The sequence below is a fragment of the Melozone crissalis genome, unplaced genomic scaffold (genome assembly GCF_028551555.1).
Source record: "Melozone crissalis strain CALT ecotype California unplaced genomic scaffold, PUWL_Pcris_2 ptg000012l_1, whole genome shotgun sequence".
Lineage (NCBI taxonomy): Eukaryota > Metazoa > Chordata > Aves > Passeriformes > Passerellidae > Melozone > Melozone crissalis.
The window spans coordinates 13333219-13357531 of NW_026535790.1; the positions used below are offsets into that span (position 1 = coordinate 13333219).

General features: G+C 46.8%; 1 protein-coding gene across 2 annotated transcripts in view; it reads right to left on the reverse strand.

Moving 5' to 3' along the window:
* RNF216 (ring finger protein 216) overlaps positions 1-24313 on the reverse strand; it is a 73503-nt gene that overhangs the window by 21572 nt on the left and 27618 nt on the right. For both annotated transcript variants that reach the window (XM_054270714.1, XM_054270713.1), the window contains 2 exons: positions 23271-23419; positions 22746-22824 (listed from right to left, as the gene is read on the reverse strand). In XM_054270714.1, coding sequence (XP_054126689.1) covers positions 22746-22824; positions 23271-23419 — 228 coding nt within the window. The remainder of the gene's footprint in view (positions 1-22745; positions 22825-23270; positions 23420-24313) is intronic.

Genomic DNA, 24313 nt, shown 5'->3' on the forward strand with positions numbered 1-24313 from the left:
TCACAAACACACCGCCATTAAAACAGAGCTGAAGAATATGCGGATGCTACTGCAAACCACTTCCAAAGAGGTTCCCCAGCACGTGGGGAAGTGTTTAGCTCCTGCTGACCAGTCAGTGACCCTGGGGAAGAGGTTTTCCATGGCAGCAAACCCCACTGTCACCCACCAAGGAATGGAAACACCTTTCTCCAAGAGAGAAGTCCCAACAGTACCCCTGCAATCGGACACGGTGATCTAGTGAGGGGGGGCTGGAATGAAACAATCCCAGGAGCATCATGAGAGACTCTCCTAACTAGCTACTGTCTTTTTTTCATCCTCATTTCAGAGCTCAAGTGCCACATAAGAACCAAAAATAAAGTGTCAGCCAATAGGTTTTGCACAGAAGAAACATGAGCTGTACCACTTAAAAAAGCAGCAGTTTAACCGAGTGCCAAATGAGCCATTTGCATTAACCTCATGAAACAGGATATGAAGCACTTCTAGCAAGAAACAGGAGATTGACTTTATTAGAAAAATACTTTTAAGGTTCAAATTCATCAAACCATTTGTAGCCAAGGATGATTTGTAAAAGATATTATTGGCTGACAAAGCTGGCTTTTGGCTGTCCAAGCCATCAGTAATTACCACCCAGAGGGACATTACCTGTTCTCAGCTAATGAGTGACACCAGGGCCAAACATCAGGCACAGACATTAAGTGGGCTAGAAAATGGCTCTTTAGGGTTCAGGAAGAAAACTATTCTGAGACATCCATAAGAAGCCCAAGACATTTCACTTGGTGTAAAGATGATTGCAGAGAAGAAGTGTGTATTGTTCTCCTATGCTTATCTAGACTCAATCAAAGTTATCTAAACTCAATCAGACATGAAAACCATCGTGGGTTTGGACCAGATCAACCTCTCCCCATGAAATTAAGGAGAGTCATAACTCCTAATTGCTGTCTTAAGCAACAAGACTGAAAATCTATGGCATCCTTCAAACAAACAAACCCATCACCTCAGGGTCGATGTTGTAACTTGGTTTATTTTAGTCTAGAAATTTACTATGTTGCAAATTCCATCCCCACCCATCGGGCTCTGGAAAGACCAGCCCCTTCCTCCTGGCCCACTTCTCGCTTCCACTTCTGACCCAGGATTTTATTGCAAAGGGAAACCAGGGTTATTGGCCATAAAAGGAAAAGACCCATCTATCACATTTCTGCAGAGGGGAGTCAACCAAGAGGAACTTGAGTGACTTCCTAAAAACTGCGGAAGCAGCAGAGGCCGCCGCGTGGCCCCTTATAAGGATTAAAGGGCTTTTCTCCCATTTCCGCCAGGGATGCACGTGGGCACCAGCACCAGACAGAGCAGCAGCACAGATGTCTCATTCTGAAGGAAGACAAAGGGGAAGGGAAAGAAAAAACGCAGCAGCAAGCAGGCTAGAATAGGGAGTTCTGCCCCAGGCTCCCCAGGGCACTGCAGATGCAGCCTTTCCCTTGGTGACCCCACGTGCTCCCTTCCATGCAATCCCACTGATGGATCTGCTGGAATTAACAAGCTGAAAATTCCATTTACATCAAGAATGCTTTTGGACTTTTAGTTGTGGCATGTTTATGTTTGCATAACAAACCTCTATGTTTCTTTCACCAGATATTATTCTGAATTCCTAGCCTCAACTATAGGCATGCTCAATCCAAAAATAAGGGGAGTCAGAAGTTATTTCATTTACAAACATTAACTTTGCTTTTTTTTTTTTTTTAATGAAAAAGCATTCTTTTACATTTATATCACTAACCACAGCCACACTTAAACTCCCTCAACACACAGATGAAGGTGAGATGCCCCTGCACTGAAAATCATTTGCCAGCAGCCCACTGAACATTGTATTTCAGATATATTAACAAGAAAAGCTGACAGGACAATTTCATTTTTGTTTCACTTTCAGAATCACATGAAACAATGCAGCAGTATTGGGTGGAAACCACAAAACTGATTATGAGCCCAGAAGTAAAAGTTAACCTGAGCTTGTTTGTCGGGTCTTAACAGCACAATGGTGCTTGGGGAGAAAAGTCAGCGTGATGCTCACAGGGCATCTTAAAATCCCAAAACATCACTTATTGCAGGGTTTTTTTGGGGAGAGGTTTTTTATTTCAGAGTTAGAGCTTCATAATTTTAGGGTAAGCCAAGGAATCTCTGCTTTGTAGCTGCAGTGGCTCCAAGCCTCTTGCTTACAGTGGTTCCCACATGTATGAATTGTGCCTCCCCCACTCCCAGCACCAATCTCTCAAACAAAAAGAGTTCCAGTAAGAAAGGAAGCAAGCAACACAAGAGGTCCTCTTCCCCTTTACACAGAATAAATACTGCTCTGTCCCACACCAGACCTTAGAACAAACAGCTTCACTCTGGGCAAAGTCTCTCACTGATGTCCAGGAAGTCCCATTAATAGAGCATATTCCAGTATTTATTTTCAATCTCATTTATCCATATTCAGGTACATAAACTGAACCTTTTTCTACAAGCCAGTACCTTTGTGAAAGGGTTTGGTGTGCCAGGTTAATGTTGCCCAGCAGCCAGAGAAAGACCCCCAAGCCTCTCCCCTTTTTTAATACAAAAATACTATTGCTTGACTTCCCAGGAGCACAAAGAGGATATATTATAACACAAAGCACAAAAACTTCACTTCTTGGTTTCTGACCACTAACCTAGAACCTCTCCCTTGGAAGAGCAGCTTTTCAGGAGTAGTTTGAAAAACACCCTGGCCTACAGCAGTCTCATTACAGGACAGGAGAATGTTCCCCCTCCCCAAGTCACAATAAACCACCAAAATAAATTCAGGTCAGCAAGGCCTCAGCCATTTCCAGGCTGCAAGCTTTCTTTGGGTGAATTGTTTAAAACAGTCTTATTAAATCTGATCTTCACTACCTACTGTTGGGCCACTGTAAACCTGAGGCTGATGTTCCTTTGCTAGAAAATCAGTGGCCTGTGTTACTTATCCCAACAACTTCCAGTGCCAATTTATTTTATAAAGCAAGACCCTCAGCAGAGATCTTACTCAGAGGAAAAAAAAAAAAGAAATAATAAAAAAAAAAGCCCTAAGCAGGTATAACATCTGACTGGTAACATCTGACTTTACTGTTCTTGAAGGCAAAACCCCACAAGCCCTTTTTGACACGAGGCTCCTAAAAATAACTCATCCTTAAAAAAGTCCAGTTATTTTTATACAGTCACAAGAACCACTGGATTGCTTCTAATTATCCCATCCTTCCTTGGAATTTGTGCTCTGTCTATTTGTGCTCAACACAACTGGCTGTGACACCAGTGGAATCATAATATATCCTGAATTACAGGCAGCTGGCTAAGTTTAGTTTCACCTTGTGAACACTTTGAGAGAGTGACAGCTTAAAAAAGCCCATTTTACTGTGATCTTTGGAGCCTGTGTTAAAAAGGTGCCAGTTCAAAGTAGAAACAGATCTTACACTGGCCATGACTAAAAACAAAACCTGTCTGTAACAAGGATTCACAGCAGGATTAGAAATGTTCCACCTAAACAGGATCAGCAGGCAGATTCCTAAAAAGCCCCTAGAGCAGGACTTGTCACTGGACTTCTCTGTCATTCCTGTAAACACATCCTCACTGCCTCTGGCCTCCAGGGCACACTGACTTTGCTCCAGAGAGTGGTAACACAGAGGAATCTGCTTGAGGCACACAGAAATATGGACAGCTGTCCATCTGCAGCATGCCCAGCCATTCCAGCTGGACCCTCATGGCAACCAGGCCATCACTGACAGCCCCAGAGCCTCCCATGGTGCAGGCAGCACTCAGCTCTCACTGCAACTCATTACTGCACATCCAAACATTTGCAAGGAAAACTTGCTAGATGCTTATTCATAGGAGGCCTGGCTCCTGCCTGATTTTCTTAATGCTCCTGCACACCCTGAGGGGAAGAACATTTCCAGAATTAGTATCCACAGCCCCATCTTATTCTGCCAAGCTGCATCTCAAAGCTACAACTCACACCATATCTTTCTGCTATTATTTAACACGATTTTTTCCCTTCCTGCTATTGTTTCACACTATTTTTTTTTCTCCTTTAAAAACGTGATGCTTTTATCTGAAGAGTCATCCATAGCAATTTGTATTGTCATGGCAACAGGACTCCCTCCCCTGCCCAGAGCCCATCCCCAGGCTCATTGTGCTCATTACCAGCCTGGCAGGCAGCACCCTGCATACAGATGAACCTCTCACCGTGGGCTGCTCTCCCTGCAGCTGGACTGACACAGCTCCTGCTATGGGGCTATGGTTGCACCACAAGAAGGGAAAGAGCATTCCTAAGTCAAATTTCCTCTATTCAAAGAAATAAGCTTTGCTAAAGGCATTTCTGTAGTAGGCACATTTTTGTTTTGCTGGTTAAAATGAAGAGACCCAGGTTCATAATCTGTCTGAGCAGTGCAATAGAAAAGAATATTTAGAGCAGGTGTAAGAGAGCTTTGCTAAGGCAGCTTGGACATACTGATAAAGAAAAAGGGGAAGATCACTCCACAAAGGAACACAGCCAAGAACAGGGCTCTGGAGCCCTCTTATGGCAGCTCACTCTCAGCTCCTCAGAGCACAATTCCACACACAGCTCGCAGTGTCTGTAAGGACAAGGATGCAATGCCATCAAGACAGGGTGGGAAAGAACAACTTCTGGCTTTGAGTACACAAATGTTTTTTAAAATCCCCCATTTCCAGCTCCTTAAGTGGTGCTGCTAAGTGTGCAAAGACTGGACAAGCCCCACATTCAAAGTGGGATAGAAGAAACTGAGACCAATCTCCTACACAGCTAAAATGCTGCTTCAGCAACAGAAACATGTAAGGAAAAAACCAAATTCACTGCTCCAGTGCTAACATCTGCTCCATGGGGATGTCAGGCTGACTAATGCCATGCAGGAAGGCCAGACTGGTTTCATACCAACACTTTCCTCACTTCTCCAAGCCAGTAAGTTCTGACAGAGCCACAGAGCTCAGCTCCAAAATCCCAGCCCAGCAGCCACTCAGGGAGCTCATGGTGAGGAGGGGGCTCACCTCAAGCTGGGAAGAGCACAGCTGCTGGGCTCTGAAGGGGTTACTGAGATTCAACAGCAGGGAAATATTTATGGAGAAAAGATGCTGAGCTGTGCATGTTTTCCAGGCTGGAGATGGTTTTAATTTACCTCTTGCAAAGGCTGTGATTATTTGCTGCTGGTTTTTGTTGAAAGCAGCTATTCGAGGCTCACCTACTCCCTCTGGTGTCACAGCTCTGCAGCTGAGCCAGAACAAAACACCCCCTAAACTCACACAAACTACAAGGAATCCTGCTTTTTTTCTTTCCCCTCTGGAAAAGAGGAAGCCATATTTATAAGCATTAGTGACCACCCTTCCCAGGCACAAAGCAGTCTTTGACTATAGCACACTAAGGACAGTACAGACATCTCACAGAGCTTAGAGATACAGCCAGGAATAGATCTCTTTTCCCAGTTCTTCCTTCAGAGACTGATCTCTGCCTGACTTTAGCTTAAGTGCAGCTCCTCACCAGATTTTCCTATAGTTCTGGTCAGCACTGACATGCCTGTGTTAAAGCATCAGCTTAGATATTTTTATGAAATGTTTTAAAACCGGGGAAGTACCTCACCCTTACAAGACTGGAGTCAGGCACCCAATCCTCCTGGAATTGGCTGTACACTGCAGGAGGCAGCTGCATCTCACCAGCCCTCTGATATCACTCCATGAACTCCAGGAACCTGCACAGCCCCATAGACAAAAGGGATCCAGGTTTCACCATGGTTAAAATCTGCCACCTCCCAACCAGTGCTGCTTCCCCAGGCTTTTCCCAGATGCCCCCCTGCTGCGTGGTTCTTGTGCTTCTTTCTTCTCAACCTGCTCCTCCTCTTCTTTGTCTTTATGTTGTGCTTTCTTTCACTGCTGAGCTGCCACACAATGCTGCAACAGCACAGAGGAGAACAAACACAGCTCCTTATCCTCCCTTTTTCATTTGTAGCTGCTTCTCTCCCCATTCCACCTGGGAATCTTGCATCCTTTCCTGCACTGTCTGCCCCATGCCTCTTCCCCAAGCTGGCAGCAGCTTACCCAGCCTGGCAGAATCCCTCCTCAGCCCACATGAACAAGGTTTTCCAAGCTTTCCTCATAAAGCATCTGCTCCACATTCTCTGATTAATACATACCTTGAAGGGAACCATAAATATTTGCCTGGATTTTCTGTTAATCTTGCTCTGACATAGCTATTAGGATTACTGGAGTGTGGGTTGATAAGCAACGGGGTGAGTGCTGGAGTGTTGCGGGAGATGACAGCAACATCTTGCTGTATTTCACTGATGTGGATGCCTTGGTGACCTGCACTAATCCACTTGGAAAATTACTATGAGAGAACAAAGAGTCTTAAAATATGAAGCTGAGGGAGGTGGAGTGCTGCAAAGAGAAGTTTATTTCCAGACCAGCCTTTTCTAAATATATGCATAAACATCTGTATTCAGTGCTAAGTGGAGAATCACAAACAGAAATGAGCAGAGAAAAGCCCAGAGCAGGACCTCCCCACACACCCACATCCATTGGTCCAGCAGGAAAAATCCAGGAGCCCTCCTTTACAGCAGAACCTTTCTCTCAGCGCACACACACAAGAACAGCCATTTAACAAAGCACCACACAAAAACAAAAGCTGTTTTGCAGAGTTCAGAAGCAGAATTTTGGATGCAATGATGACCGACAGCCCTTTTCACACAGACCTCTTAATCCTGAATATTAAAATGCTGCTTAGTTCCTTCACCAGCATAATTAGCATGACCCAGTGTGGGGTCAGTAGAAGCCCATCTAGACCTGTGCTGTTTGGAGGGCAAGGAGGAAGCTCCTTATGGACAGGGCAGGAATGCTGCTCCTCACACTGCTCCCCATGGGGCAGGGACAGTCTGCACTTTATCTAACAGCTCTCTCTAAATTCTTCTTTGAATTTCCCTTTGAATCACACATGTTCTGAGGCTGTCTCTCTCCTGGCAGCACTAATTAACACACCCCAGGATTCCCAGAGGTGTTACCTACTGAATCCAGGCTCCCATTGCCTGCAGCCCCTCAGCTCCATGGCCCTCAGTCAGCCACGTGTTCACACCTAGGCTGGCTCAGCCTGGCCAATCTTGCTGGATCACAGCTGGAAATGGTGGAGCTGCAGACTAATGATGTTACAGCAATAGATTTCAACTCACAATGAGCCAAAAGTGACCTTTAAATTGGGTGTCCTGTAAAAGCATCTATTCCTTTTATTCCAGTTACAACTAAGTCTAAAGTCTTCCCCTTCCCCCTTCTCAGTCAGGATCTCCATCTTGATCCAAAAGCTCCAAGATGACTCAAAGCACAGGTTTTCAGCCAGCTCTGCCTTTTAGACATTTAATACTAACTTTTAATACTATCTTCTCATTATCTGTTACATTTGAAATGTTACACACATCTCTGGAGGTGTACCCTGACAGACTCATCAAGTGATCTCAACATTTCTCCTCAGAGACTTAGCTTTAACATCTTACTGTCTGTAAGGCAGATTTCTAGACTGCAGAGAATAATTTTAAACTTCTTCTAAGGGTCTTCTACCTTCCTGTCATTCTTGACTAAGAACCAGAACAAAACCCTTGGTGTCACTGATGTCATAATATAAAGAAAATTTGATCTGATTCCATATGCCCAACATGTAAGCCCAAGGACTGCAACAGCTTTCCTGGCAATTGGCACTGCTTGCTTTCACTTTTCCATAGTGATGAGGTACTTCAAAAAAACGATCCAGTCCAAATTTTTGGGCTAGCATGTCATCAAACCCACAGGGAGCAGCAAGAAGGTTCACTGATACTGCAAAGAAAGGCACTCTGAGCAGCAAGCAATCTGGAGTAACACATGCCAGCAGATCACGGGGATTTTGCATATTCCTGACAAGCAGCTGTAATGATTCCATGTGGGAGACAAGTCAGAGGACTGTCAGAGGAGCTCAGGCTGCTCTGGTATGGCTGTACAGTTGCACAACTCATTACACACAAGAACAGTCCACCCAATGCACTGAGTAAAGGCCTTTCAGCTTTACATAACCAAATCAGCCAGGCCAGCCTTTCCCCCACAGCCTGGAGCTCCCCAGGGCCTCTGGGCTGTTTATCCAGTCTCACAGGCAAGGGAAAAATGAGAGAATGGGTGTCCAGGAACAGCAGCAGAGTGTGTATGTGCAGGCACACACACAGCACCCACACTAATACCAACACTCACTTCTGCAGATACTTCCTGGGCACTGAAGATGGCAGAGATCCCACTTCTCTAGGAAAGAAAGCTGAAGAATAACCCCAGATTTCAGAGCAACAATTGATCAGTGTCTCAGCCATGGCAACTTGCCACCTATAAACGGATGCAGGCGAGGGATAACATGTCTCTTATTCAGCAGCTCCTTCATTCCCATTTAACTTTCAGAGCTCACAGGAGGGAACAGAAAAACCAACAGCTACAGCTAATGCACAGCAGCTCTTGCCTCATCAGGGCATCTCATTCCTGCTCACAGTTGGACCTTGAGGCTGCCCCTGCAGCAACAGAGATTGGAGCCAAGTGCAGTGGGAGAGCACTGCTGCACACACAGCCCTTCCCCAGCATCTCCCCTGGATGAGCCATCCTTGATGGGATGGAGATATCTCATTTATACCACGGGTTTTAATTTATCTCCTTATGGAGGTAAGGCACAGGGAAAGTCATTGCAAATGTCACAGCAATACCTGAGAGTTCAAGTGTCAAAAAGGGAGCTGATCCACGTGTTTGGTGAGGACCCAGGAATTCTACCTGGTCCCTCAGGGGATTCTCTGCATTTTTCCATTGTTTTTACTCATTTGCACTCCTTGAGTTCACCATAGTGCTTGGATCAGGAAAAGGAAAGGAGATACATCAGAGAATGGTTTGGGTTGGAAAGGACCTTCAAGCTCCTCTTGTTCCACCCCTGCATGGGCAGGGACACCTGGGCAGGGACACCTTCCACTGTCCCAGGCTGCTCCAAGCCCTGTCCAGCCTGGCCTTGTAGGGGTGGGGAATCCACAACTTCTCTGGGCAAACATAATTATGCCCAGGACACTGCAGAGCTTGGTTTGTTACATCAGGGGTGAGCCTGGACTGGGTAAAGGATGCTTTGCTTTCAGACCAGCTCAAACCAGCTGTGTTAAGTCTCCTGTGCAGAACACAGTTTAGTCTGGCAGATGGAGATGCTAAGTGAGGCTCATTAATCTGTTAGCACTTTCACCCACCCACCGAAATCCCAGTGGTCTGAAGTCATGGTTTTCTGACAAATCCAGAAACCTATAGCTTGTACAACAGCTGCAACCAGAATAAAGTTCCAAGAAGAAAAAAAAATGTTTTATTAAACTACATGGGTAGGTAGGTTAAGATTATTCAAAGGATCTCATAAGAGTATAAAAAATTTGTGTCTGAAAGTATCTGCATGCTAGTTTGTGGTACAAAGGTTGTGGGAAAGGCAACTAATTACTCCTGCAAAGCACCTGTTCTTCACTCTGCACACCTGAAACACCACAAAGGGTTAAAGCTTCAGGACAACAAAACTCTTCAAAAGAGAAGCTTTTCTTAAAGAACACCCCAGTTGTTAGCTGCAGACAGAACAGCCACAAAACCAACTCTCGCTCACATAACCTCATCTCATTGTCCTCTACCCCAGACACAGAACAGTGAAGACCAAGGCTCTAAACAACAAAGCTCAGAAGTTGGCAAGCCATGCTCAGGGCTGCCTGGTGCTGTGCCTATCTCCATATCTAGAAAGGTTCAATGCCCTCATTCCAGGAGGCCAAGAAAAACTAAATATAGTAGCAGGCTACCAGCAAACACCCAACCTGGCACAGCTTCCAGCTACCTGAACAATCCATCCCTCTCTCCACAGGCCACTCCAATAGCTGCAATCCTTTCCCTTCTTTGGGGACAATGTGCTGCAAGGAGGCACTTTCAGGTTTTAGTTACATGGATAATTGCACAAACAAACGAAGGGATGGAGGTAATGCATTAACAGCACCGATACCTCTCACTCAGGGGGATCACCCGGCCCTTTCAGATTGGGGATTTTTATTAAGCCTGACATCCGCTCACAAATGTGAGGGAGCACCCTCCCCTCACGTGTCAGGAGCCAAATCCTCGTACAGCAACTGCCTCTAAGAGCAGAGACACCATCCAAGAGCATCTGTTTTGTTTCAACCTCTGCCCTTAAAGGAGGACCCAGAAAGGAAAAAAACCCAAACCCTTTAAGCTGCAGACTGGCTTTGTTGGTGTGCACGAGGTTTTCAATCAGAAAAAGCCTGAGGGAGAGCTGCTCACCTCTTGGCTTCTGAATGGCATCACGGATGTTGTGTTTCAAGCTGCAACCCTAAAGACAGACCCCAATTTTGACCAGGCTTTGAGATTTAGCTTAAAGGCATGCATGCTCCCTACACAAAAAAAAAATGAGGTCAAAGAAGCTTCTTTTGAAAAAATAAATAGAGCAATAAAGCATTCTTTCAGATTGGCTTCACAGGGGATAAATCACTGAACAAATACAGCCATCTTATCTTGTTGGCAAATGGCACATTACAGCATCCAGCTTCACGGGAAATGCGCTGCTTGGTCGCAGAGCAAACTGATTTCTCATTGTCTTGGAAAATGCTGCTCTTTACTTTTTACAAGACTCGTTTGTTTTTAAAAAAAACACATGATCCCTAAGCAGTGCCAAGCCTGCTTTACCTCCTGATGCCTCAGGACTTCCTAGCAACCTCACAGCAGAAACACGATCCATCTCCTCTGACCACGAGGACAACTTGTTTAAAATGGTATCCCAACAATATCCTGGCTGCCCTCCTGGCATTCCCCACATGGATGGGATGCAGCAGCCACAGGATTCCATGAACAGAGTGAAGCAGGTGAGGCATGGAGGTAAAGCTTTCCCCAAACCTTCCATTTTTAGCCTCTTTGTTCCTTCTAAAATCAAACACAGACACTAAGTACACCCAGTGAGGAACAAGAGCTCATGGGTGGTTACAGAACCACCCCTGGCTGTGGCACCCAGCAACAGCAATGCCCGTTCAGCATTTTGGCACTGATTTATGACAAGTGTACTTGCCTTTCCATTAGCCACAGCTCTCTCAGTTGACCCCTGGGCTCGCAGAGGCAGCCTCGACATTAAACTCCCATCGGCTTTCAGCGCCGCTGACCTCATCCCCAAAACTCGCTGCCATGTTTTACATCAGCCAGGGCCCAGGCATTCCATTAATGCTCCCCTGGCTCAGGAAACATCTGCTCTGTTTACCCTGCTAGCAGCACTGAGACCACTTAAAGCATCACCTTTGCTGCCCCTGCCCCAGCCCACGGCGGGAGGAGCGGCCGCGCACGGGGCTGGCCCTGGAGCTCCCGACCCCAGCACTCCAACCTGGCCATTCCTCATTCAGCAGGGCAGAGGGCACTCACACCATCAGGGCACAGGCACAACCTGGCCATTCCTCATTCAGCAGGGCAGAGGGCACTCACACCATCAGGGCACAGCCATGGGAGAGGTGCTGGGTAGCAGCAAAGGTGGTGGATTCCTCCAGGGCAGAGGGGAATTCGTGCTGACCCTAGCTGAAGATGAGCAGGCTGACTGGAAATAAGGATGGGTGAAAGAATGTCAGGAAATGATTAAATTTTTAAAATCCAAATGGTTTTACAGACTGAGGTAGAGACTCCATGGATATGGATGGTTAATGGTTCATCTCAATCAAATGTGCACCTCCAGGGCCACCCTCACATCCCTCCAGCTCCATGACCAGGCCAGGGTGTTTTGTCCCACAGCATCAGGGAGGGACAGGATATCTTCCTGAGAGCAAAGCACATTTCATCCAAAACAATGCCCCCCAAAAGCACTGCAGGAACCACCACAAACCCACTGGGTTAGCTGCAGCCACCTGGGAGAGCCCAACAGCTCTGAAATACCTGTTCAGGCAGGGGGTGCTTACCTATCACTGCTACGTGCTGCAGGCTCAGGGCAAGTCTCCACCAGACCAAGGGGGATGTTACTACATATTTTCTCAAGGATTTCTGACAGCTAAGACCTCCAAAAGGCAAACCCCAAACGCTTGCTGCTGCTGTTGTTCCAGTATTAGGTGTGCATTAAATTAACCCCTGATGTCCTCTGCTGTTGCTAGAAGCTTCCTTTACTATTAACCACCCAGTCAAGGCCATAGCTGCTAACAAGCCCATTAGGACACAAAAATGTACAGCAGCCTTGGAACATCCAACAGCAACTGCCACAATAGAGGCCTAGCACACAACATGCAGGGCATTCAGCAAGGGACATCAGCCTTTGTTATAATGAAGTCAGGAACAGATTTTTCCCATCACTGATTATCTCAACAGTCCATGAATCTGCTGCATTTTAGATTTTTGCCTTGCCCTTGGACTATGAACTCACACAAAGAGACCTGACACTCACAGAAGGCTTAGACCACTATTCCAACATCCCTATAAACAAGCAACAAACCCTCAAACCACCCTTGTAAAATTTTTAAATTTTGACACTGCCCACTAATGAAGGCTGGTTTGACTGGGGCTGTGCCATCCAATTCTGTTGCCTTAACCCCACTAATCCTGAATGAGATGACAGGCATTGGGGAGGGAAAAGAATAAAAACTGTATTTGCTCGTGATCTGCAATACATAATGTAGGAGTAACACAATCTGCACAAACACTCCCTGTTTTTCAGCTCAGCCTCAGTGTCCAAAGTATCAGCAGGTCATAGCTTTGCCAATTCTACCACAAAGCTGAAACACTGACTTGAGGATTTTTACTAGTCCCCTTTCAACCAAAAAGATGAAAATTCAGTCAAAGGGGAAGAAGTTGGCACTGAATGAGACAAATCAAATTGTCCCTTTCTGGTTCTTTAATTCACATGTTAGGGGACAACCACAGCTGGGAATTTCAATCTCTGGAGCAATTAAAGAAAATTAAATTCAGGGATTGAGGCCTTATGCACTCAAAGCTTCATTAACCCTCTTGCCTTTTAATTAAATACATGCACATGAAATTTTGGACAGAGTACTTGCCTCACTGACAATGCTCAATTTTAGTGGCAAATCAGTACCTGCCTTTTTTTAAAAAAGGAGTACACTGGGATTGTAAACTCTAGACCGCCCCAGCTTCACAATGGCTTTATTAAATACAGTAGAAATTACTGCCTATCACCAGCTCCCACTTCATGGGAATGTCTGCTCTCCCTCAAATGCACCAGCAAAGCTCTGCTCTGGGCTTGCTTCAAGATAACAGAGAGCCCAACCAACACCAGGGATAAAACATGAGCCAGGATTTAAGAGCCCTACACTTATTACCATCAGTAAGAGAAATAAAGTTGGCGAGCTACAGCAGGATGGGTTTTACAGCCCACGGAGCAGAGATTAGAGCAGGCAGCCTCTCTTTTAAATACTGCTCATCCTCACAAAAGGCTCAGGCAGGCGCCAAAGGCGGTGTGTGACGAGGACAGTTTAAGGGATAATCTTTGAAAGGGGATATTGTCAAGTCTGCCCAGCCTAAATATCGAGCTGGCTTTGTGTGAGTTAGCATCTGACTTGTGAGGGAGTCACGCTGCTCCTGCGCTGGCCTCCTGCCTCCCTGGGAATGTCAGCGAAGCAGATTGGAGCTCATGGAGACGCCTGGCAGGGATCAAGCCCTGACTGCTTTGATGCTTCCCCACATCGATCCAGAGCAGGGCCCCACCTGATGCACGGGCAGGCAGTCACATTCTGGGACCTGCAGCACACAGAGGGAAGACACACACGGTCCCTTTGCTGTCTCCAAGAGACTTCTGGGGAATCTGCCACCTCGAGCCAGACATGTCACCCAGAGATGTGCTCTCATCACCAGCAACCAAAGTTATGCCTCTGGGAGGGAGCAGCCTTTAGTTGGTCCATTTTCTTTGTAAGCATGTTTTTGGGAGAGGGACATTTGCCAGCACACTCTGATCACTGCTGGGTTTGTAGTTTACTGCTGACCAATGCATTTTAGCTGTTGTGACTGTACAAAGACAATGCTGTGTGTTTAGAGATGACCTTCTCTGACTGTCACTTACCATGAGAGTCGACACATTTTACACTCAATGACACTGCCATCTTCACACGTGCCCCCCTCTCAAGGGGAAAGCTAACACAACAGTCAACTGTTCACACCAGGCCTCCAAGGGATGCCAGATTCCCAAGAGGATGCTTTGCCCAATTGAGTGAAGAGACACAGCTCCATTAACCAGAAGCAAGCAATTCCTCATGCCCAATATTCATAGGTTAATTGCTGCATCCCTAAAACAATGTTCTGGTTTAATAGAAGCTGTATTCTCTCACATGGAGCAGAGTGAGCTGTTTGCTGCTGTGGGATGCCCTTGGTGCTACCAAGGACAATCTGAATGCACTGAGCATGACAGGCTCTCACTGAATGCAAAAATAAATGCAGCCACTTTGCCTCCTCAGCCTTTGACACCAGCAGGGGAAGGGGCTTCCTGCTACAGCAACAAGGCACACGTGAATTTTGTGATGCCTGAAGTGCTGCCAGGCAGAACACAACCCATCACTCCAATTCTCTGCTGCTGGAAATTACAGGTCCATTAACCCTTCTCTGTGCCTGAGATGCTTCTCCCAACTGCCCACAGCAAATAAGCAAGGAGGATGTGCATGGTAAGTGTGCCCAGGTGTGCTCCAGGGTGAAGGAGGCATTTCCAATGCAAACCTGCCCATACACACAGTTCTGCTCTCCAGTTCTGATGTTGTCATTTTATGATGACAACATTTCCTGACCCAGTTTCTATCTTGCTCCCCATTCCTCTGGTACAAGTAGTAATTAGTAATGTCAGTGTTCTGGCTGAGTTGCTACAGTCCATTAATAATGCAAGAGTAGTAACAGAGAGAGAGCAGAAGAAAAGAGGCTTGAAGGTTAAAAGCAATAAGAGAATGCATTTTGGGGGACATTGGAAGGGGAGAGGAGAAGAGGAAGAGAATCGCTGGCCTACTGAGATTATAAACCATACACTTCAAAACACATCATTCCTTTCAGGTGGAAGTGGTGGGTGAGTCAGTCATGGCTAATTAGAGGATAATATGCAAATAGGAATGACACACAGAGGTGATTTTTACTAAATTAGAAGTAAACCTGTGTTTCACCTTCCCTTTGCCCCTCCAGACCTGCTGCCTCACCACTCAGTGTTCCCATTTCCCCGTTACTCATGTTTCAGAGGTCAGCGCTAACCTGGGACTCACACATGACACACACTGAAATTTCCTCCCTGCAGAGAATTTCTGTTGAGACCAGCCTGTACCTGCCCATCTACAGCCAAACCTTTAATGCCACTAATCCATCTGCTCTGGCCACACCTTAACCCCAGGCTCTGCTGGAGCTGTTGATGACATGTCCTGTGAACCCAAAATAGAGCTGGGTTTGAACAGGTAACCCAGCATCTCCCCAGGCTTCCAAGGCTTGGGAATCTCCTCTGACTGACAGCAGCTCCCTCGAGAGCAACAGCTTCACCCCCCCAAGGCACACAATCCTCCCCATGACACTGAATAAAGCTGCTGGAGCTGCATCCTCAACTGCATCACCTGGGAACTTGGTTTTTTACCTTTTATGTTCTCCTTTTACTGCTAAGCCCAGCACAGAACCAAAGCAATAAAGGAGCCTACAGGTTTGGTGATGATTCCTTGGCTGTTCCTATGGCAGAATGAGAACTCACATGAAGAGTGAAGGGCTGAAGTGTCTCTGCATGCCAGGAAGGTGGTTTGGGGCTGACTCTGCTCCAACACTGAACAGCAGGGATCTGCTACAGGAATATTTGTAAGACAACTGAACTCATTCTGAAAGGTCTTCTCTCCTGTTTGGCATTTACAGCTTCCTACAGGGTACCAGGCCTCTTGTGAGTGATGATGTACAAAGCAACACATGTGCTCTTCTTTCCATTACCTGAAATCACACATGTCACTCCCTCTTGAAATATAGATTTCAATAAATCAAGCTAATCAATGTTATAATTTAACTGCAGCACAGCTCATTCTGACACTTAAACTACTCCAAAGTTCTCCAGCACAAAGGGCTTGGATGACTACCCAGAAAGCACAAACACCCAGCATTGAGATTAACACACAGAAGAATGGCAAAGGAAGGAAAAAAAAAAGGAAAGATCAGCTTCAGAACTGCATGGTGGTGTGGGCCTTTCAAGTATCACTTCCTCTGTGGAGAGGAAGTGAGAGAAGCTGGAGGTTCTCAGATACAAACAGCTTCCCCTCCACAACAATGAGAGAAAAGGATGGGTGTTTTTAAAAAGAAAAAAAAAAAAAAAAGAGAAAAAAGGAAAAAGGAGAGCAGGCCAGCCCTGAGCACACTGTGACCAAATTAGGAAACAAACTCCACTGACAGCCTCCAGAATGGCCATTATCTGCAGCAGCCTTGTGTTAGCTCAGGACGTCTGATGACTGTGTCATCTGCTGAAATCTGTTTATGTGCAAACAGAAAGGAGAAGCAAAACACCTCCCCACACTCCCTGCACCAGGTTAGGCCATCCCAGGGAGTCCTCAGTGCCCTGCCTCAGTTCTATTCCAAACCTCTGCTGCTGACTCACGCCCCTTCAAAGATAACTCTGTCCTGGAAGCACTAAGGTACAGCAAAATGAGGTGTATGGGGTTTTTTAAGTGCATTTTTTAAGTGGTTAGCTGTGGCAGATGAAGCTGAGGTTAGAGATCAGTGATTACTACGACAGGAATGTGAGGGGGAGGAAAGAGAAGGAAGATAGAACTTCTTGAGTTAGGTCAGAACAATGTTTTTAATTTGCCTTGGGAACAGCCTTTTTCCATCGCTCCAACATCCATTTCCACTGCAGCAGCAAAATGATAACCCTGCTCCAGCATTCTGAAATACACCAGGCAGGGTTTTAACCTTAAACTGCTGTGAAAGGACCTGCACAGAGCTCACAGCAGTCCCAGAACACTCGATGGCACTGCTACCCTGCTGTGGGGACACACAAGTGACTGAGCAGAGTTGCTTCACTGTTTAAAAAAATCAAACAAGTGAAGGAATCTGAGCACTTTGGTCCATACAGAGATTTAGGGTTTCTCCCTGTTGTTAGGGTGACTATGTTACATTACTCCCACTCTTGTCTGCATGAGACAGAAGAAAACCCTCTTGTCCCTTTCATTTTCAAAGGGATTGAGGAGGAAATGGCAAAGCTGCCAGCTCATCTCAGCCTCAGCACAACTACAGCTTTCAGGGTCCTTCCAGCCCCAGGAGTTTGGCTACGAGGCCACTCCACCAACTCTCCACATTCAAGGGAGCCAACAGTCCTTCACAGCCCACTCAGGGTGTTCTTATCCAATTCTTCATGGAATCCATCACCTATCTCCAAAGACAGTCATCATAAATCAGAACTGACCACCACAAGTGCTGCCTCTCTCAGTGTTCCCTTTGCCAAAACAGTTGCAGGCTCCCTGTGCCCAAGGACAAAAGGCTAAACAAGATGCTGAAGCTTAAATTTCCATCTCCACAGGAAGCTGTGCTCAGTTTATTACTTCTGAACCTTTCCCCAGCAAAGGACAAAGCTATGAATGGAAGGCAGCACTGCTACTTCATACGGGCCTGACACAGAGGCACTCACTGGTCAGTGAACAGCCTTTTCAATTGGCTTTTCACTTGCTGGATATTGCTGTACAAGGCAGAAAGCAAGCCATTTTTACAAGGAGTAAGCTTTGTTGCTCAAAATTGCACTGACTTACACAGTCCATTTTTAAAGGGACTAGTCTGAGTTCCTGCTTTCAGCAAGTTTTTTTTTCCCTGCAAGAGACAGATACCCCATTTAATCTGACCTCTTTCCTCAGGTCCATTTCCAGGCTGGGCCTCACCCTCTCCTCCTGTCAGACTCATTTATCAAGTGAAGCATTTCCACATACCACTGCATAAACAGACTTGACCTTGTTAAAGCAGCAGCAGCACCTGAGCTCCCACTGATGGAGCCCCCACACCCCACCACAGCAATTAACCCAGCCCACTCCTACCCTCTTTCCAGGTGGGGTAGTCTCAAAGCTTCTACAGCCCTTTCCTACGTGTCCAAAAGGGTGACAATTTGGCAAGCAGTGATTTGGGGCTCCTTCTCTGGAAAGGGGCATTTAGGATCAACTTACTGCTGGCACCACTCAATTCTTGCAACTGCTCCTGCCCATTACGAGCACACTGCAAAAATTAAGGCGTAAGACAATACCCCCAGCATGTTGCCTTCCCTCATTCCCCTTGCAGTTTCCTCCCAGGATAAGCAGCTTGCCCAGCATAAATCTGGGGATGAGAAGATCTCCCAACCCTCAGCACTCCCCAGGCAATTCTGACTCTCCCCACCTCGATGGCTCAGCGCACGTGCCCGCCCTCCACAGGACTGTACTTTTAAGGTTTGCTCTACCACAAACTCTCTCCTGTTATCTACCTCCCTTTAGAACCTGGCAATAAAACCTACTGGGGTGTTATCTGCTGCCTACAATCACCTCAACCCCACCTCGGACCTTGGTCCCTCCCTCCCTCGGGCTCATCCCTGTGTGGAAATAGGGAAGGAGGCTCCGATAGCATCGTGCTCGCCCTGCCCGCGCTCGGCCCCGGCCCCGCGGCTGCAGCCGAGCCTCAATGTCCTTTTATGGAAGAAAAATGAAAATCGCCTGCCCAGCCGTGGAGAGCCTGAGCCGGGCTGAGCCGAGCTGACAGACGGAAACTCGCCATTTGTTGTGGTTTTGGCACTGAGAGCACCCAGAGAGTTCCCATGCGCGCTGCGAGTTTAAAAAGGGCGCAGCGGAGAGATCCAGAGCAGGAGGTGTCAGGGATGCAGAGCCATGAAGAGATAGCTTAGAGAATTCTGCTGACATGGACACGTGGGAGACAGGTCTCCAGATCCAAGCAGACACAGGCATGAGTGCTCCATTCCCAAGCCCTATCCCTGGAAGTGTTCACGGCCAAGACAGAGCCCTAAGCAATCTGGTCTAGTGGAAAATGTCCCTGCCCATGGTGGAGGTGTGAAAATGAATGGTGTTTAAGGATTCTTTCAACTCAAACCATTCTATAACAAGGTGATCCTCACCACACTTCCTTCTCTTCCTTGTCCCAGCAAATTTTCTAAAAGACACAGGAGGATGGGAATTTAAACAGAAGCTGGAACTTAAGACCATTGCCACCAAGAAGAAATTAGCAAGGGGTCTGCCACAGCAAATGCCACCTTTGGCTCTGCTCTGTACTAATGCTGTGAGGCTAAGCTCCAAGCAACAATCAAATCCAAAGAAACAGGCTCAAGGAAAAACATATGGATAATAGCAATAAGAATGTCTGAACAGAGAATGAGATGGGGCCACGGGACTTTCAAAATGTTTGTGCTGCTGTCAGGAAGCTGAATGAGACAGCAGACTTCAACAGCTGGGAAAACATGTTGCAAAACAAGGAGAATTAAGTAATTCTCCATATGTATATCCTACTCTGAGGCATTCTGGACAAGCTCAATTTCTCCAACCAGGACAATCTTTTTTTCCATGTTGCACACGCACCCTGCCAGCTACAAATCCTGATACAGTTTAAGCCTAAATCCACAGCACATCTGGAGTCGGGCAGGGCAGCTCTGGGCAGCATGGCCCAGCCTTTAGCACAGAAGTAATGGGCCCTGTGGTATGTGTTGGATGACATCCTTGGACAGCTGTGTCATCCTGAACACATCCCCTGCTGCTGGGTGCTGGATTACACAAACAGTTCCCCCTGCACTCCATAAAACACTCCTAAGCAGTGTTACCCACCTCTGAACCACAAGCAGCTGCATGTGCCTTGCTGTACCAGGTACAGAGATCACAGAATCACAGGATCCCCCTCACCTCCCTCTGCAAATTTAGGTCTTGTTGATCAAGCAGTAATTTATTTCAGCAAGCCCCCTCCTCTCAGAGCCATGCAAACCACACAGCGTGACTCACGCTCATCACGGGTGCTGGTGGTGCCCTGCTAAGAGTGGCTGTGTTCAGGCACAGCTCAGTGCAAGTTTAAACCTGCCCCACTTCCAGCAGAAAATGAAGGCTAAAAGCAGCTGGGTGCATCTGTTCCTAGGCAGCACCTCCAAATCAATCCCGAGACATGGAACGGCTTAATAAGGCGTGCCCTAAAACACAAAGTCTCAGTGCTGCTAATTAAAACAACATGAGGATTGCTGGTGGCCAGAGAGCCTAAGCTGAAGATGAAAGAGCAGAAATTTTATCCATCTGAGATAGGCACATCGATGCTCAAGGCAGTCCCCAAACCCACTGTGGATGCACAGGAACAGCAGCTGCCCAAGCCAAGGACAATGCCATCCCACACCATGCAGCCACATGCCATCATCTCAGCACAGACCCAGACAACTGGGTACCATAAAGCAATAAAAATTCCATGCTGTGAAAAGGAGTTTTAAGGCAAACTCTTGGAAAAGCAAGTCCCTGCAATGTGGCCTGGCTCTGAAAGGAGTGCTGGGGGTTTCAAGCTCTCTGCTGCTCCGTGCATGCATTATTTCCATGGCAACGGCAGCTTTCAGCTCCCCATCTCTTGCTGGCTGAAAGCCCTGCAGTGCTTTGTGCTGAGACTGCAAAGAAGGGAAACCATCTCCCTCTCCCACAACACGGCGCCAGGGCCGGCAGCAGCAGCTGGGAACAAAAGCCTTGTCTTCAGCAGTGTGGGGTCTTGGGAGGAGGGAGGCTGAGCACAGAGGATGGACTTCCTTTTCTGGGGGAAAACAGCACTTCCCCCACCATGCAGAAGTGCATCCTCACCTCCCAGTGCTGCACAACTCAGCCAGCAACATGTGCCTTTCCTTGTTCTACCACAGTTGCCAGTTTTGGGTTGCTCTGTAGTGCTGGGAGGAGGAACGTGCATCCTTAGAGATGAGAAATTTGAGAGCTGCTTCCATGCAGGGATCCCTCCAAGATGGAGGCCTGGAAAACCCTGCTGTCACCAGGAAGCCTGGCTCCATGTGCAGTCAGCAAAACCTCAATACTCAGCCAAATCTGAGTGAAAGCTGCCTCTGTCCCAGCACCAGCTCAGACTGCACACACACAGAATGCACTGTAGGGTCGCTCAGAGAGAACTGATCTTTTTCCTTGGCTAACTAAGTTTTTCCTCCACCCTGCTGTTTGTCATATTATGATCCAAGCCCTGGTCACTAACCAGGAGCCAAACTTGGTGCCACACAGCTGGAGCCACAGTGGCCCTGGCAGATGGTGCCAGCTCATCTGCATGCTCCCCGTGCAGCTGGGCACTCACAGGGGCAGGGCAGCTCTGCCCATTGCTCAAGTTACCATTAGCCACATTTGGGCCCCTGCAAGGTGCACCTGGAACTACAGGTGAGATGCACAGGCAGTGACCTGCGTATGTGTAGAGCTCTTACTGTTGAGCCCAGCACACAGACACAAAGGGCTTGCAGCTGGTTCACATCACTTGCTTTACAGCATACCCATAGCTGGCCCAAATATGAATGAACCTCCCTGCAAGATTTAATGGAGACCCCGAGGGTATCAACACAAACTCCCAAAGCCAGACAAAGGATCCAGGTGATGGGGCACAGGGATACAACAGGTCCCCCATCTGGTCCTCCTCTCCCCACCCTCAAAGCACTCTGAGATTTTAGGAGAGACACATTTTGACTTTCCCCTTGCTTTAGGTTCAGCTATGTGAGTGCAGTCCTTCCAACCAGAGAGGGACTCCTTCCAGGATCAGTCATCACCAGAGGCACTGTTAGCAAAGCCAGTGCATCCTCTCCAAGCTCTGTGGAGTTCACTAGATTAGCCCTTTCCTCCCTTAGGGCAACCATTTCCTGCAAGCAAGAGCATTAACTGAAATTCTTCATTCTGGAGACAGAGGAGATAACAGGAATATGAAGAACCACTGCAGCTGATGCTGAGACACCACATCCTGCTATCCAAATTCCTCACCCTCGACTTCAAATCCTGAAGTCGTTAAAGACTTCTAAGAAGAGCACAAAGCTACTCAGCAGATTTTCAGCTAATGAATCAACACAAGCTGTCCAGGAAACCAGAAATCCAGCCCACTGGAATGCTGTAACCCCAGGGAGGGGGGGAACAGACAGTACACTAGGAAGGAAATGAAAGAGTGAAGCAGTAGGAAAGGAACATTTCAGCACTGATCCCTCTTACATGATCACTCTGCTGCATTACACATTTTAGGGAAAAAGCAACTTCAATTCATTTTGCCCATTGAAGGGTTCATGTTTTTCAAACCTAAATTCTGTTTTTTAGTGCTGACATTTGTACATTTTGAAAACAGCTCAGCTTTTGCAAAAACAGTTAGAAAAAACCTGAGATTTAAACATGAATCAACATTGCCACCTAGTGCCTAGCAAACCTCCCTGCCCCAACACCAGGACATTCCTTTCCCCATTGTGAAGGGCAAATGATAACAAAACCTATCTGGAGATCAGGATCTAAAATGGAATTGAGTATATTTCATAAACAGATTTCTCCCCCAAAGTAAGTATTAGGCTTTTTTAGCCAATACCTTCAAAGAAAAGACAGGACTCCTCCTCTATCAACAGTGCCCTGAAATTCACCTGTCCAGGCACCCAGTTTTATAGAAGATCAGTAGGGTCCAGCAAACACTTTGCTGCCCTATGCAGTCACATGAGATACTGCTAGTAGGAAGGGTGAGTTGTCCTCCCAGCACTCCTGTCCAACACTTCAGAAGAAACCAAATGTGAAGCAAGCCCCAATTACCTTTCTGCAGCGGGGATTGGGGCAGCTGAACCGCTTCACATCGCTGTCCAGTAGAGCTGGGAAGTTACAGAAGGGACACCTGTAACCCAAAACAAGATGCCATTAATGCAGAGTGTCAAACATAGCTTTGCTGAAAGCTGATTTAGTCAAATAGCTGCATGGAAGTTGCTAAGGCTGCCAACCCATTGCCTGTTGCCAGGATGTGCTGACTATTGCCTTTTTGCTCATATTTCTTCAATCGCTTCCCCGTTTGCAATCAAAATATTATATGCTCAGCACTGCTTTTGACCATGTAATTTAGTGGATCAGCACAGAGCTGGCAAGCAAGTCTTGGGGGAGACAAGTCTATTGAATTTTAATCTGCTCCTAGTCAAAGGCAGAATAAAAACAGAACTGGGAAGGCAGAAGACTGAATTTATAATCCAGCTCTTTAAAATCTACCTATCTCAGAGTCAGCACAAAAGTAGAGTTCCAGGGAACAATTTTGCACAGCAGTAAGTGCAGCACTCTCTGTGGGACACTCACCTGACGAGCTCATCTGCACAGGCAGCAGCCACCTCCTCCTCGGCCTTGCGCTCGTAGTATTTGCAGAGGATGTTCTCTGGGAGCACCTTCTCCAGCTCACTGGTGGGGAAGGAACACGTGCAGCTGCCTTCCATGCAGCTCAGCTCTGACTGGGGTTGGAAAGAGGGCTCAGGTTCAGCATGACATTAGCAAAGAGCAACTCAGGATCCAGAACATTTCCAAGCAAAGAGCATTTCCAGTGCAGAGCCTTGCTCAGACAGAGCAAGGGCTGAAGTCAGCAGATCTCAGAATGACTTGGGTTTTGGGACTTTAAAAATCATCCAGTTCTAAATCCCTGTCATGGACAGGGACAGCTCCCAGCTTGCTCCAAGCCCTGTCCAGCTTGGCCTTGAACACTTCCAGGGATGGAGCATCTGCAACTTCTCTGGGTAACCTGTGCCAGTGCCCCATAACAAAAATTTTTTCTCAATATCTCATCTAAATCCACCTGACTGCCAGAGAATGGCCTCACCACGGAAAGAACAAGCCTAATTAGACAAATCAGGCCTCAAACAAGCACTGGGCAGGAAGATGCTGTTGCCAGCTAGGACCACAATTCATTCCAAGTTCACTGTGACCATTTATCAGCCTGTTATTATTGTTCAGTCTCTGCTGAGAACCAGCACTCACACACTACATTCTTTTCAATAAAGTCATATGAAATATAGCTGCCAGTTTATACATTTACATGAAATGGATCCCAGAGTACAACAGCATCCCACAGTTGGAGCATCATATCCTGAGGCAAAGGAGCAGACACACTTCAGAGTAGGTTAATGACTTGTTTATAACTCAGCTAAGTACCAGGATAATTGCTAGCTAAATGAGAGACCAAGGAGGTTAGTAGTACCATAGAGGAACTAACCCCCCAATTAAGTTGGGATCACAGTGATATTATGAAGGAGAAACACTCTTAGGTAGAAGGAGAGAGGCCAAGTCAGAGATAATTGTTCTCTGTACAGATACCACTGGTTTATTTAGTAGAAAATAAAAGCCAAACAAGT